The sequence below is a fragment of the Rhinolophus hipposideros genome, assembly GCF_964194185.1.
Source record: "Rhinolophus hipposideros genome assembly, chromosome: 7".
NCBI classification, from domain to species: Eukaryota; Metazoa; Chordata; class Mammalia; order Chiroptera; family Rhinolophidae; genus Rhinolophus; species Rhinolophus hipposideros.
The window spans coordinates 97772989-97788769 of NC_138053.1; the positions used below are offsets into that span (position 1 = coordinate 97772989).

The window sequence follows — 15781 nt, forward strand, 5'->3', positions numbered from 1 at the left end:
CAGTAACCATGCTCAACTAAATCCCATGTGCACAACAGGCAAACCCTGAGAACATCGGTGGCGTGTAAGGAAGGGGCGCTGGAGGAAGGATCAGGAGCCCCCTAAAATATACAACAAAACTCTGAGCTGGGTGGGTGCTGGGCGGGCTGCTGGCTCTCCTGCCCATCCATGGTCTTTGACCCTCGGGAGCAAACAGGGTTGCCTCCAGCAGGGGAAGCTCCCTATTCGCCCTGCACTCTTCCCCAGGACAAATCACCATCCTTTCCAGGGCTGTGTTCCTGCGGCTACTCCTCTCATTTAATGCTTGTATGGTGGGTGGATGTCTGGATGGTTCTATCATCCTTTCACTGCAAAGACACTTTCAGTCACAGGGTGGCCCTGTGGTCCATTAATTCCTAATGTGACTCCCCCCCCCCATGTCAACTTTAGTTTTCAGTTCAATAGAGTGGCTGACCTTTCTCAAAGTCACGTCCGCTGTCAGTGTGAAGAGCTGGATGAGTTGATAAAGGATCGAGGGCCCTGTGTTTGTGAGACCCCTTATGGGCGTCTGGGTCTGAAGAGACCCCACACGAGCTGTAGGAAACCCCATGCCGAGGGGGAGGGGTGCAACACCATACAGTTCCATCTGCAATCAATTTTTCAGATACTTGAAGATAAATCAATCAGAATCCATTGGGGGAAAAAGAAAGGCAGGGTGATCTGTTGGCCGACGGGGGATGTGAGGGAGTCCCATGCCGTGTGAAAGCTGAGTAATGGCGAGATGAGTAATGCTAAGGGGAAACAAATGTATGGAGGCTTCCACACAGTCGGAGGGGCCCAGCCAGGTCCCAGTGGGACGGGACGTGCTGGGAGGTCTGGGCAGAGTGTGCTGATGCTTAGGATCAGCTCTCCTGGTGTTCTCTCCGCACTCATTACAGCCTCCTTGAAGTATCGCCTCACGATAAATCCTGTCAGAGTGGACGGGCAGACTAACCTCTCTCCCCAGTGATTCACCTTTGCAACCCTGCCCTATACCCCTCTCCTCACCAGCCAAGGATTGGGCTCTCTGGAGACCCACACGTTGTTCTTCTGGCCTCAAATCCTTCCAGGGGAGAAGGAAGTCCCAAGATGAAGCTGCCAAACTGAATCAACTTTACTACAAATTGTATTAATACACTTTGAAGATGCAAAATGTAAATCGTTTCATACATTCAGACTGTTTAGAGACTCAATACGAACAAATGCAGTAATTAAAAGAAAGAAAAAATAGACCCTGCCCCAGACATGGTTTAATATCTTTGAGAAGCAGAGATACCTACATGGTAGTAGGTTTGCCCTTGAGTTTTAAACTCAGCCCTGGAAAGTGGCTGGCAGATAGCCCAGAAAAAGCGAGGGGGAGTTTGTACCAGTTGCTTCTAAGTCCTGGGTTTGCCACATCAAGGAGGGAATGTGGGTGCACAGCCCTCCCACTTCCAGGCTGGGTGAGAGCTTGTCCTGAGATCAGTGGGACCCTCGGCTCTCGGGAACCCCAAGAGGTGGAAGGAGAGTGGCTGTTCAGAACAAGCCAGGCAGCAGCTTCTGACAGCATGATGACCTCAGGCTGTGGCAGATGGCTCCAGGCTGACCTCGGTTCCAGCGGTCTCTGGCTTTCTCTGCCTGATGCAATTGGTTCTTTCTTTATTTCTCCTAAAAGGGTGATGGCTATTAGGCTCTTAACAAATTGAGACAGAACTACATTGCCTCTCTTGAAGTCTCATGTGTTGGTGGCCCTCCAGCCGGGGCGTTGCTACTATGAATGAAGCTGCCGTGACCATTGGTGTGCGTATTTTTGTGTGAACAAGTTTTCAGTTCTCGTGGGTATACGCCTAGCAGTGGAGTTGTTGAATTATATGGTAATTCCATGTTTACCACTTTGAGGAAACTACTGACTTTTTTTCACAGTGGCTGCAACACTTGCGATTCCCACCAGCAAGGTCTGAGGGGTCTAAGTTCTCCACATCCTTGCCAACGCTTGTTAGTTTTTTGTGGGGTTATTTTTTATTTTTATCATAGCCATCCCAGTGAGTGTGAAGTAGTAGCTCACTGCAGTTGTTCTTCTTCTTCTTTTTTTTTTTTTTGGTTGTCAAATGATCTTTAATTGAAAGACTTTCCTTTGTAGTCTTAACTAGCTGGTGTCCACGGCACCACCATTGATTCATCTATGACGTCATGAGAGTGGCAGCCATCAACATTGCAGCTCACAGACCGGGCGGTGCCCAAGATCTCTTTAACGGTTCCAGAGAGTTCTTTAGCTAAAGATCATTGCCACATCTGTTGGGCAATGTTGACCCATTTTGATGACTTCTTGTCATCAAAAGTGATATTTCCCCTGTGCTGAATGGGTTTTTTGCTTCTTTCTGTCTCTGGTGGTTCTCTGAGGGCTTTGATGATCAGGGCAGAGGCAAAAGGTACCACCTTAATCTGGGCCTGTCTGTTCGGAGTGTTCAGTTTCACTGTCATCCTCAGACACTTCCAGTCACAGGTGGCTTTAACAATGTCACCACCAACCTGTTTTGGAGACAGACCCAGGGGGCTGATCCTGAGGCCAGGCAGACGTGGCACCGACTTCCCCACAGTGCACCTCAGGTATACGACGTGGATCTCCTTGTGGTTGAACCTCGGCGGCCTGGTGAAGGCAGCTAGTGTTGGATGAACCCAGATTCGGGACGACCTAAGAAAGTTCCATTTTGGCCTCCTCGGAGCGGAAAACCAAAAGCTAGCTCACTGTGGTTTTGACTTTCATTTCCCTAATGGCTACAGATGATTAACATCTTTTTATGTGCTTACTGGCCATTTGTATACTTTCTTTGGATTCTATTCAAATCTTTCGCCAATTTTTAAATTGAGTTATTTGTCTTTTTATTGTTAAGTAGTTGAGTTATGAAGAGTTCTTTATATATTCTGAATATTAGACCTTTACTAACATATGGATTGAAAATATTATCTTTTTTTTGGGTTGTCTTTTCACTTTCTTGATAGTGTTCATTGATGCATGAATGTTTATAATTTTGATGGCATCTAATTTGTCTATTTTTTTCCTTTGGTTGATTGTGCTTTTTGTGTCATATCTAAGAAATTATTGTCAAATCCATGATAATGTGGATTTAAATCTTCTAGCAGTTGTGTAGTTTCAGCTCTTACATTTAAGTGTTTGGTCCATTTTGAGGTAATTTCTGTATATGATGTAAAGTAGGGGGCCAACTTCATTCTTTCACATGTGGATGTCTACTTATCCCAGAAGCATTTGTTGAAAAGACTATTCTTTCCCCATTGAATTGCCTTAGTTGACGTTTTATTACAAAAAGTTGAAATCCATTATCTGACTTACTTTTTTCTTTTCTAATTTCAGAGTTCCATTAGAGACATTTCTGGGGGGTTTTCACTGGACAGTGTCTTTTAAAATTTTTGATGACTTTATTATAATTGTCATGTTCACAAATAGACACAAATGCTGAGTGTTTAAAAAAATTCTCCTGAGTGCTCTATAAGGAAATGCATATTTCACAACGTCCCTGTGCCTTTCTTATGTTGTCCCACACTTTAAGGGCTCTGGCCTCCTCTTTACCGTTTAAGACCCAATTGGAATCTGTCTTCCTAGGGTGCAGCCATCCTAGGCTCCCTCTTGCTCCTGTCAGACTTCTGGACTCACTGTTTTACGTGTTTCTATTACTGAAGTGTGATTACTTATTTATAATATATCACAGCCCTCCTCTCCCTTTTTTCTCTGACAGCTGAAACAAGGCCACTCAGGCTGAAAATGGACACTTGGGCTTAGACCAACTTATGTGGGCAATGTGTATGTGTCTCTTAGTGGATGAGTTTCCCCCACACCCCCAAGAACACTGGGGGACCTGGTGTGTTTTTGTTTGTCATGACTGATGGACGGCATGGCTGGAACTCTGTTTGCAATAAGGGACACACATTAACCATCCCACAACAGTCAGAACCATCATTCACGATGCATGATTATTCTGTCCCTGAAGCAGGTGCCAACTTAGGGAAACCCTGGCCCCTAAAGGAAAACTCAGTATCAGCTTAAAGAAAAACCCTGGACATTTTATTTGGTGCTTCTGGAGAAACCACCAGTCATATAATCGGTGCCAGAGAATTAGGATTCCAGAAGAAAAGTGGGAAGATCTGTGGTCAGTCCAGCGTAGCCCTGGATCCTGTGTGATCATAAGCAGTTCCTCTGGCAGCATTTCCCCAGGTGCTCAGGAAGCTGGAAGTTTGTCTGGTCCCCTTGATGCTCTCTACTTATGGTTACTTACTCCTTCATCCTCTGAATGATGACCCATTCCTACCTCAGTCCTTCGCCACGTCAGTGAGCGTGGACTTCTGGTGTCACACTCACTGTTCTTCCCACGTCACATGACTCAGCTTCCTGACTGATCTGGCCCTCGCTCAAGGACTCCAAGTCCTTCCCTTTGGAGTCAGATCCAGCCCAGCCTTCCTTCACACAAGGTCTGTATGAGAAGGGGTCCCTCCATGCAGCCCCCTTCTGGCCCCATGCCAGGCATGCACATAGCCGGCGTGCATGTTTCACACAGTTACATGCCCTTTTGATACGTTGCTTCTTCTGCCATGTGTGGCATCAGCCTGGAGAGCCCTTGCCCCTTTCCTCCAGACGCCAACGTGTTCCATCTGATCTGTTAAGTGGCACCTATTCTCAACCTCACCTCAAGCCTAAAGCCCGAACCACAGTTTTGACCTCAGTGTGTTCATTTCAGTGTTTATTTATACACACTCTTAGGTTAGGTGCTCATTGCTTCACATTGTGAAATGTATGTCCACAGCACAATTAGAGAGCAGCTCAGGACAGCAATGAATCATACACTTGACCTATTCCTTCAAAGGACAGCACCACTGTTGGAGCTCAGATGGAGTTATGGAGGAACTGGATTGAATAAGTTTATCTAAACACTTACTAAACCTCTGGTATTTTTAGCCTCGGTGGTTTTGGGGGGTAATGTTGTCTACTCACATGATCATATTGGACATTTCAAAGCTTGAATGTCTCACATGGCTTAAGGCGGGTAGAACCGGGTAAGAGGGAGATTACTAAGAGGAAGAGGGATCTGAGCAGATTCCTGGAATAAAACATTTCTTGGGCTTTGTGACCCTAGAAACCACCAACTCTGTGGCTCTGTTGTTACGGACCAACTGCTAAGCCCTGGGAAATGTGTGCACATTCCCCTGAGGGCCATGACCTGAGGACATCCACCAAAAATGTCTCATGTGATCCAAACAAAAGCATGAGCTCCGGGATGGAGAACCCTGGTTCATAGCAGCTGAATGCAACCTGCAGTGAGAGCAGGTTTTTTCTTTACTTAGAAGTTCTGCCTGTGTTAAGAAAGAGTGCTTACTCAGTGTCTTCCTGTCATACTCACTGCCCAGGGAATCCTGGTCAGTTGGACGTCATGGCTGAGGAGGGGAAAGCAAAGGTGTCCTCACTGATTAGCTGTGTTTTCCTTTGTCAGAACATATCAACTGGGGAGCGATTTAAAGAGAGCTGAGATATGTACATAAAGATTACTTTCTAACGTGGTAATTAATCATGACTGTGTCATGACGATGCTATCATAACAATATCTTAGGTTTTATAGGGCTTCAACTTTTCAATGCCTTTTTATATCTTTCATGTATTTACTTTTCAAGAGGAAGTCAGACCAGCATACCAGCTTCCCATTCTTACGCCTTCTCTTTACATTTCCTTGTGTGCACGGATATGTAATTTAGGTGAGTTCATTTAATTTCAACCAACCTTTACCAACTACTTAGTGTTTCTTAACCACCCCTTACATTTTCAATTTCATTGACAAAGAAATGTTGTTCACAGACAGACGTTTCCTCGATTGTCGATATTCTTTAGCCCCTCCCCCATCAAACTTACAAGAAAATTAGGATCTGTTTAAAAGATAATCTTTGTTCTCCCATTCTGTACTTTTTTTTTTTTTTTGGTCCATTTATGATGTTTGTGGAATGTGCGATGATGTTTCTTGTCCTTTTGTTTTTGGCCAAAAATGCCTCTACTGAGTGAGACAAGGGGCTCTTTCCTCATTAAAATTGTTTTCTCTGTTTAATGGGTGTATTTCTGAGGTCATTCAGGTCTAAGGATATTCAGACTGAAGGTTAAAGCTAGCTGGTTCTAGTGTGAATGGAAAAGAGGGAATGTGCTTGGGGGGGAACCCTCGGATGTACCAGGAGTGCAGGCGGAAAGAATGGGTGAGTGAGTTGTGGACCTGACCTTCAGAGAGAAGCGATGGAGCTGGGAGGGTGCTGGGAGCGGGCCAAGGACTTGTGTGGGGACATGAGGAGTGTGCTGATTCTGCCAGGACACCCAGGGGAACACATCTCAGGGCCTGCTCTGGAAGGAAAGATTGTGTTCCCCCCAATTTGTGTGTTGAAGTTCTAATCCTTAATGTGTTAGTATTTGGGGCTGGGCCTTTGGGAAGCCATTTCGTTTAGATAAGGTTATGAAATGGGGCTCCAGGATGGAATTAGTGTCCTTGTAAGAAGAGAAGAGACAGGAGCCCTTTCTCTCTGCCATGTGAGGACACAGCTCCAAGGAGGCTGTCACGCAGGGGACCCTGCTCGCTGCGCCATTTGTCGTGCATGGTGACCTGCGGGGTCTCTGCTCCCGCTCCCCACATAAGAACGCAGGACATGGTGAGGCCAAAAAGGAACACCCATGGAGCCATAAGTAGGGGAGTCATATCACTATATTCTCACCGGCAGCATACGCCTCTCTGCAATCCGCTCTTGCTAGTTCCCATTCTCTTTGCTAGCGTAGCCACGGCAGTTATATTAGTGGCCAATGGCTTACGGGTTACAGCTGACGGCCAACTAGCCACAGCTGATGGCCATCTGGTCACAGTTGATGGCCGTTTACTACCCGAGCCAGCACCTTTCTATGTGAGGCTGAGAGCCTGGAAACTGCTTTTTGGGGCTTTGTCCCCACAGAGGCCATCTGCAAGCCAGCAGGAGAGTCCTCACCAGACACTGACTGTGTCTGCACCTTCACCTTGGATTTCCCCGCATCTAGAACTGTGAAAAACAAATGTTATTTAAGTCACCCAGTCTACGGTGCTCTAGTGTTCTGATGTGGCAGCCTGAACTGATTCTGAATTGAAAAGAAGATCTGGAGTGAGAAAGATTCTGAGGCTGAAGACCAAGCAGGGGCTCTGGGGAAGGGGCTCTGTTATCCAGAGAAGGGCTCACGGAGGAAGGTGAAGCTGGAGAGGACCCTGCTGCTGAGCAAATGGGGTGACCAGGACCTTCCAGGAGGATCCACATGGAACCAGATGGGAGCTACGGTTTTTCTACACTTTTGACTCAGTTGAATCTAAAACAGGCAAAAATGTTAAGGCGAGTTCAGCTTCCAAAAACCACGTTACATGATGAAAACTTGGAAAATGAGTTGAAAATTTATGTAGAGGACGTTGCAGGAAGATCATTCCTCTAACTCAGGGCCTAAGAAGGGACCTCATCCTCTTCAAAGGCCTTGAAACCACCATGCTCATTGACAAGTGCCTTCCTGCCCACCCCCCGGAGTAGAACTCAAATGGAGGCCTTTTCCACCCCATGACCGACCAACACAAGTGGTGACATTTTCCTCAAACTGCCTTTCCATCCTTGTTCCTCTCATCTGCATCTCAACCCTATGGTCTTTCAAAACAAAACAAAATCAAAAACAACAACAAAACCCACTTACTCTCTGTGAGTATAGATAAAAGTCTGACAAACAGAACTGTGTCTGAGATTGGATCTCCCCAGAAAACCGAGAGTGTGGTGCCACCATGCCGTGAGCAGGAAAAGGTGTGGTTGACCTCTACATACAGACAGACATGATTAATGGAAAATATAATGACTGCAGTACTAGGAGTTCTATCCTGCTGTTGTGTGGCCCCAGAGAAGGAACGATGCTGAGATGGCCCTTCTTATCTATTTTCTGTGGTTTCATTTTTCTCAAAATTGAAAAGCATGCCCCTTGTCATAGACAGTCATCACATGTCGTACCCTAAATTAAGATAATAACAAAAGTAAAACAACCGCATGTCTTTGCTTTGAAATGATTCATGCAGGTTGATCTGTTACAGTGAAACTCCCAGTAATGAATGGTTATGCCTAGAACCTTGGCTGGACCACAAATTTCCAAAGGGAGCAGCACGATTTTTCTATTTTTTCCTTCTTACCATCTCTCCTTCCTTCATTTAAATTTGCTAAGAGTTCATTCATGGCACAGGTCATTATACAGCACACAATTTAAAAATGAAAATGGAAGAAACAACAAAAAATAATATTTTGTATCTATTTTTGAGATTAGGAAAGAGAACTGAACATAACTTGTTTGGCTTCTTGCAAATCTTGCAATGCCCTCCTGTCTTCCCACCTTAACATCATACAGAGGCAAGTGTGTGTGTGTGTGTGTGTGCGAGAGAGAGAGAGAGAGAGAGAGAGAGAGAGAGAGAGAGAGAGAGAGAGAGAGAGAGAGAGAGAGCTATCTCTGGTGTCTTGTTTTATAAAGACACCAGGACACCAGTTGTAGGGACAGAGTCCCAGGGAGCAGTTTCCAGACTCTTGGCCTCACGTGGAAGGGTGCTGGCTCGGGTAGTAGATGGCCATCAGAAGTGGCTAGTTGGTCGTCAGTGGTAACCGGTTAGCCAATTAGCCACTGATATAACTGCCACGGCTGAGCTAGCAAACGCGGAGTACAGCTAGCAAGGTTGGTTGGTTGGCAGAGAAGCTGCCACCGGATTGCGGATCGTGTGGATCCTGCTTCCTGTGTCTCTAACCCAGCCACCAGCGAGAATATAGTAGTATGACTCCCCTACCTATGGCTCCGTGGGTGTTCCTTTTTGGCCTCACCATGTCCTTTGTTCTGGTGCAGGGAGTGGGACCAGATCCCTGCATGACACCAGTTTTATGGGATTAGGTTCCCACCCTCTGACTTCATTTAACCTTAACTACATCCTTACAGGTGCCATCTCCACATACAGTCACATTGGGGTTTAGGGCTTCAACATGAATTTGGAGGACACAGTTCAGTCTACAGCAGGCAGTGTGCTAGAGGAGGGGTGTCAGGGCACCATGGGCTGGGAGCACTCTTGAAGGGTGCAGCAGTGTGACAAAGTAAGGCAGATTCCAGAGCTATTGCACTCACTAACACACTGAGAGAGAGTTAAAGCTGAACAAACACTTGCTCCGTTTTCCCTCCAGCGTGGGCCTACGTGTCACAATGGGATATTTCGGTGTACCCAGCTCCAGAAGACAAATGGACCTCCAGCCATCATCTGCACTTGTGGGAGGTGTCCCCTAAAGAACGACAGCTCTGTGAACTTCCAAGCCCCCATGGGAAAGTGTGATTTTTCCACTTGCAGGAGATGTGGGAGCTGCTGGCTCACAGAGTCCTGAGGCCCAAGGAGCAGGGGGAAAGGGCACTTTGGGGAAAGCATGGACACAGGTGTGGCACATATATGTACCTTGATTGTTATGAGCCTGGTTTTCCTGGAGAGATGGGGTTGCCCTCCCCAGCCCCTGAGAAAACAGTGGGTACCAGCTGTGCAAGCGAAGCAGGCAGACAGGTGCTTAGCTGCCCTCCCCGGGCTCCAGGCTCTCCGTCTGCTGGGCTTCTGGAGCCTGGGCTCCCGCCAGAGCACGTCACTCACTTACATCTCAGCTCCAGGACACAGGGGTATGGCTGAGTCTCTGTCCAGACTTCAGATTAAAGCTCTTGTGATTTGTAATCCCACCACAGACCCTCTGTTGTTTTCAGTCCCCAGCCGGGGTGCCAGCTGCCTGGGCAGGCCATCAAAACCCCCGAAGGCAGAGAAGAGATCCTGTCCCTGTGAGTCATGGGCTGGAGGCTGACAGAGCGGGAGCCCCGGGAGGCCCAGCTGGGGCCGTGACCATGGAAGGGAGCCAGGTGGCTGTCAGGGCAAGTCTGCAGGCACCCAGGCCCGGGCACAGCTCCTGTTCGAGACCCCCGGACAGCCTGGCCTGGAATCTACCCACCTGGCCTCTCGGGGAATTACAGGTAGGTTCTGTTCTGTCTGCCACCCCCTGGAGTCTGTGAGCGTATGAGTGTAGGTGTCAGGATTTCAGCAGGAATCGCCCAAACAATCCTTAAGTCCTCTGAGCCTCCTCTGTCTGGCTTCTCATGCAGAACAGAAGTTGTCTCTCTACCCAGCTAGGACCATCCTCAGGGCTGACGCCTGACTTCTAGGAAAGGATGAGTTTAATAACAGCAAGTGCAGTGGAAAGGCTAGCATCTTAGAATTTCTGAGGAATCTTAAAGACGTAATTACTTTGTAGATAATACGTCCAAGGGCCAGAGAGGTGAAGAGACATGCCCAAGGTCACACAGTTACTGTAGAATGTCATCCCACAGGGGCCATAGGCAAGGGCCACACTAGCAAGTACCATGCCCGACACAGAGTAGGTATGATAGATGGAGCAGTTGTGCTGAATCGTTCATTCCTTCCTGGTTAAGTGCAGTGTACACCCCCCTCTGTGCCATGTGGGGCCTCCCTTGGATGCTGACACAGTGGGGGCTCTGCTGGGGCCCACGGCCATGGAAGGGGGTCAGGTGGCTGTCAGAGCGAGTCTGCAGTGACTCGAGCTGGTGAAAGGCAAGGCATCCCTGCCCTCGGCTCTGCAGCCTCAGTGACTGTCCAGTCCAAGCCTGGGGCAATGGAAAGAGTGATAGAGGAGAAGCTGGTTATGCTGGTCTCTGGTCGGCTACGCCCTGGCCTCTCTGATTTCGCCGAACCAGCCATGAGTTTCACTGCCCTCCCCTTCTCCATCTGTGGCTCCAGCAGATCCACAGAGCAAGGGTGCTGATGAAATGCAAACTCAAACAGTGTCACATCATGGGCAGGGCTGGAGCGTGCAGGGCTGACCCACCCACCAGTGCTCGGCCGAGTGCTCCCTTTGAGGGAGGCTTGAGGGACTGAATGTGTCATCCAGGGTAAAGCAAAAGGCATTAGGGCCACCACGTGGGCCACATCTCCCTGTAGATGGAAAAAAAGACAGCTCTGCATTGCATTGTCTTAGACTTTTCCTTGCTGTTTAAGTGTGCGTGATGTCTGCCCCTGGAGAACAAATGGGACAGTCTGGAAGCAAAGAGCAACCCCACGCTCAGCTCCCTGCAGTGTGACCTGTGAGTCGGCCATTTAGCTGGGGGACACTGGGACAGTGGCTCAGTCACTTACTCTGTCTGTTTCCTTTCCTGAAAGAGAACTAACACAGGAGCTGGCTCAAGAGCAGAGGAGGTGCCTGGACATCTGGGGGTGGCACCTGTCTTCCCTGCGAGCAGCTGCAACAGCCTGGGTTGTGTTTCCCCAAGTGTGGCCACAGAGCGGACCAGGGGTGGCCCGTCAGAGCTGCACGGGCCCTTGAAGTGGCTGGAGGCCAAGGAGACTCAGGAGAAGCACCTGTACCCAGAGCTTTGTGCACTGTGCTGTTTCCTGTGCCCTCGTGGGCATGGATTCAGGGCAGGTGAGGAAGGGCCGTCTGTCTTGGCTGGCATTGTCTCTCCTGTCCAAGCCAGCACCTGCTGGAGTGGATCCCTTACATGACAGGGAATTGGGGTGGGGGCACTGAGGTCCGACAGCGTCACTGGGGCCTGGAGCACATCGCCCATCGGGGTGGCCCTGCCCTCCTCAGCTCCAAGGAGGGCGGATGAGACACTGTCCCTTAGAGGGCCAGGGCTGAATCAGCAGATGCGTGTCAAGGCCCAGAGTACATGTATAAACTATGTTGGGGCAAGTATTTTCAGGAGATGCTAAGTCAGGTTCAGAAAAATCCCCAATCTCATCACTGCTGATGGAAAGAGGTTCCCTAGCTGCCAGGTACTTCTGGAGCAGTGGGGGTGGACAGAGCATGGTTTCAGATCTGGGAGAGGGCAATTCCAGGCACTGCTCGGGCCACATGTCTGTGAGACACTCCAGGGCTCAGAGCAGCTCGCAGCTTGCACAAGTGACTGTAACCAGCCAGTGGTCAGTGTGGAGAGGAGAGGAGGGACGAGGGCACTTCCCAAGGCGCAGGGTGCAGGTGACGGGGAAGCCGTGTGCTTCTCCCCAGTGGGCTGGCTGCGAGGGCCAGGCAGGGGCCACGCGGGGCTTTTTACACATAGAGCACCCATCTCTATGCTTGGCAATTATTATTTAGCAATGCTAAATAATGTCAAAGCAGAGACAGCCCTACCGTTTTGATGCTAAAATGTTAGAGCAGCAGAGAGCAGATGAAGGCTTTGGTCAGACGCTGACCCAGACCAAGCAGGTCTCCCCACTAGCCCATCTTGGGGCAGGTGTAGACGAGAAGTGGGGGGGTTGATGGAGTGGAGGGAGCGGGAGATGCTGAGGGAGAGGCTTCTCCAGTCCGGGCTGACCGCTCTCACCCTAGGCTGCCCCAGGCCACCTCTGCGCCCACGTGTCTCCCCGAGCGTCCCCTGGAGGTCGCCGCTCCACCCTGTCCCTCTGACTGTTGCTCACACTCTTCGTCCCACTTGGAGTATGTGTCCTCTGCCCATGCTTTGTAGACACCACTCTGTGGCCATGCTGTCTCCCAGACGGAACATGAAGGCGCGACCATGTCTGGCCTTCTTAGCCTTGTTCAGGGAACTGGGCCAGCACGTGTCAGATGAGGGGTATCAAGAACAGTAACAGAGGACTATGGAAAACCTGCCAGAACAACAGAGGCTTGGGGTGCTCTGCCAGCGCCCTAGTGGGGTGACACTGGGGTGTCTTGGCATGTCAGCCGGGTCATGCAGATTCCCAGCTCATCCCCTCCCGCTGTGAGTCCAGCAAACACTGCATGTTTCCTGTGTCAGCCGCCCTCTGTGACGTGCGACTCGGCTGATCTCTCACTAGCGGGCCCCTTGCTCCCGAGGTGGTGCAGGCTGCCTGGGCCGTGTCAGCGGCTGGCATTGTCTGTAAGCCGTGCGGTTCCGAGGGTGAGTGGGCCACCCCCTGCACTTCCGGCAGCTGACGGTCCAGGGGGCAGGTGTCCATTCTAATCCCAGGAGTGGCAGCAGCTTCTCTGGGGGCCTCAGGTAGGGCCAGTTTAATCCAGGCCAATGGGCAGGCAGGGTGTGATGGTTAGTTTTATGTGTGAACTTGTCTTGGTGACAATGATGTCCATTTGTTTAGTCAAACACCAGACTCAATGTTGCTGTGAAGGTGTGTTTCACATGTGCTGAGCATTTAACATTCAAATCAGTAAGTAGACTCTGAGGACAGCAGATTACTCTCCATAATGCGGGTGGGTGGGCCCCACCCAATCAGTCGAAGGCCACAGAGCCAAGACTGACGTTTCCCTGAGAAGAAGGAACTCAGACCCAGGCCTGCGGCACCAACTGTCACCTGAGTGCCCATACTGCCATCTGCCTTGCAGATTTTGGACATGCCAGCCCCCAGTTCCTTAAAATAAACCTCTCCTTCTCTGTCTCTATATAGCCCATTGGTTCTATTTCTCTAGAGAATCCTGACTAATAAAGCAGGGATCCCAGGGTCAGGGGCTGCCTCTTACCTGTGGCACTACCCATGGAGGCCATACCTACAGTGCTAAGACTGCTGTGGACGCCACAACAAATGTGGTCACCAGGCTGGGTAGCCCCAGGGGCACTGCCCATTCCCACACTGGCAGCCACCATTCCTGGTCACAAGCTGTCCACCCTGAGCCCCCTCATTTGGGACACTTTCTCCTCAGACCAGTTCCAGCACTTTCTATTAGTGCTCAAGCCCCTTTTCTCTGAGACAGCTGTCCAGTCTCTGGCCAGCCTTTGCCTCGCAGACGCAAACCTCACGAAGACTCATGAGCAGTTCAGAGGCACGTTGTACCATATAGAATTTATTATAAAACTTCAGCAAATATAAATATTCAGGTGCCCATTCCGAATGGAGCTGCATCGTGGGAAAGGAGAACTAAAGCAGCACCAGTGTTGACACAGGATGTTGGGGCCTTCTTTCTGAATGAGGCTTACAAAAACCACCAACATTTAAGAAAAAACAAAAACCCCACAGTGCACAAAAATGAAACACTGGGTTCTACGTCTGTGCAAGAAGAACCACCCACACCCATCCCAAGGACAGCAGGGTTTTGGTGTAACTGGAAATTTTCTAATTCTGGTATAACCTGTAATTCTGTCCTTTAAAAAAAGAAACCATGAAGACATGGGTTCGAATAGTACACTCACTTGTAAATAACAGAAAGATAAAATACAAAATTCTCTCCTCCAGCACACAAGTCTGAAAGGGTTAGAAGCACCTCAATAAGGATTTTGTTTTCCTGTTTCCAGCGGCAAAATCCCACACCAGGACGCAGTCCAGCCTCTCTAGGGTAGGCAGGTGCCCCGGCAGAGGACACCCAGCACTTGTCTTGGCACTGAGTCCCTTCGAAGAGCAACTAGGTTGCTGGGGCAGGAAGAGGGGGCCCTGGGGACACTTCCAGGAGCTGTCCTGGCCACATGCTGCTTCTGCTAGGAGGCTGGTTGGTCCTGACCTCATGTGGGTGGGGTCTCTGCTGGGGGCAGGGGCGAGGCCGCGTACTGCACGGCAGGTATTTTGTACTTATTTCTAATTTCGTGGCCTTTCCTTCTTTTTAGAAAGCACCAGGCATTTAACGTTTAGCAAGTTCAGCCCTGCCTCTCTTTCTTACTTGATTTTGCTGAAATACAAACGCCAGTGAGCACTGCCCCCATCCTGCAGGGTGGGCTGCTGCCTCGCTCCAGGTCCCCACGCAGTATGAGAGCGTGTGCTTCTGTGTGCACAGGTGTGCACGTGCACGTGCACACACACACGTCAGCAAGCCTAGTAGTTTTTCTTCCGGCTTCCATCTTCCTTGGACGCATTCTGATGTGGACTGGACAGCTCACGGGTGCTGAAAATGGGTTTTCTTGGCCCTGGGAAGCGGCCCCAACTGACTCACAGGTTGGACTTGGAGCAAGTCTCGCAGCATTGCTGGTCGTAGAACTGGTGGCTGCACAGCCCATGCTGGGGCGCCAGGGAGCACCAGTGCTGGTGGTCCCTGCAGACGGCGTCTGGAAGCGAGCAAGCTGCACATTAGTCAACACCCCCACGTCATGTCTGGTGCCACCAGCTGATAAGTGGTGACGAAGCCAGGTAAATTTGTTGTGGCCTTGAAGCTGCCGAGAGGGTGAGGGGATGGCTATTAAGGTAAAATGAGGCCACGTGGAACATGCTGCTTTTATAAGGCCCTTCTTAGAAGGTCCCTGCAAAACTGAAATTTTCACCTTTTTGTGCTAATCCGACCCACTCACAGACTCAGCCACCACAGACAATGGGCCCTCTGGGGATAGCACTTCAATTGTCTAATTCTGATTGAGCCAATCCACTCGCTGTCCCAAGTTCCATCTCCTCTCTGAGAAGCCACGGCAGACAGGCCCTTGGTCTCTGCAAATTCCTGAGGCATTTGAGGGTCGATGGCATTTAGGGAGCACCCAATGAATAGGTGGGCTTAGTGGGGAAAGCTGCTTTATTTAAAATTGCCTCCTCTGAATAAAGTGAGTGACACTGAATAAAGTTAAAAGACATCATGTTTTCTTAAAACTAGAATTATTTCACCCCCATTGATGTCATCTCTGGGGCGGTGTGAGAAATGAGGGCCATTTCATGGGAAAATGGGAGGAGGCGAAGAAAGATGAGAAGAGGAGCAACAGCTACAACCTCAGGGCACCCCAGACCCAACCTCTGGGCACCACACTTCTTCAGGCCCCGTGAGGAATCACTCCAGAAACTTGAGGGCC

The 15781-nt window shown here is 49.6% G+C and overlaps 1 protein-coding gene and 1 pseudogene across 3 annotated transcripts in view; both read right to left on the reverse strand.

Moving 5' to 3' along the window:
* Positions 1–2143: 2143 nt before the first annotated feature.
* LOC308499783 (large ribosomal subunit protein uL11-like) lies at positions 2144–2812 on the reverse strand (annotated as a pseudogene). Its single transcript has 2 exons — positions 2806–2812; positions 2144–2657 (listed from the first exon to the last, which is right to left on the reverse strand). The product of its transcript is annotated as a large ribosomal subunit protein uL11-like (transcript).
* Positions 2813–13840: 11028 nt separating this feature from the next.
* Positions 13841–15781, reverse strand: part of ADAMTS16 (ADAM metallopeptidase with thrombospondin type 1 motif 16) — a 131924-nt gene continuing 129983 nt past the window's right edge. For both annotated transcript variants that reach the window (XM_081053279.1, XM_081053280.1), the window contains one exon: positions 13841–15055. In XM_081053279.1, coding sequence (XP_080909405.1) covers positions 14940–15055 — 116 coding nt within the window. In that variant the 3' untranslated portion in view covers positions 13841–14939. The remainder of the gene's footprint in view (positions 15056–15781) is intronic.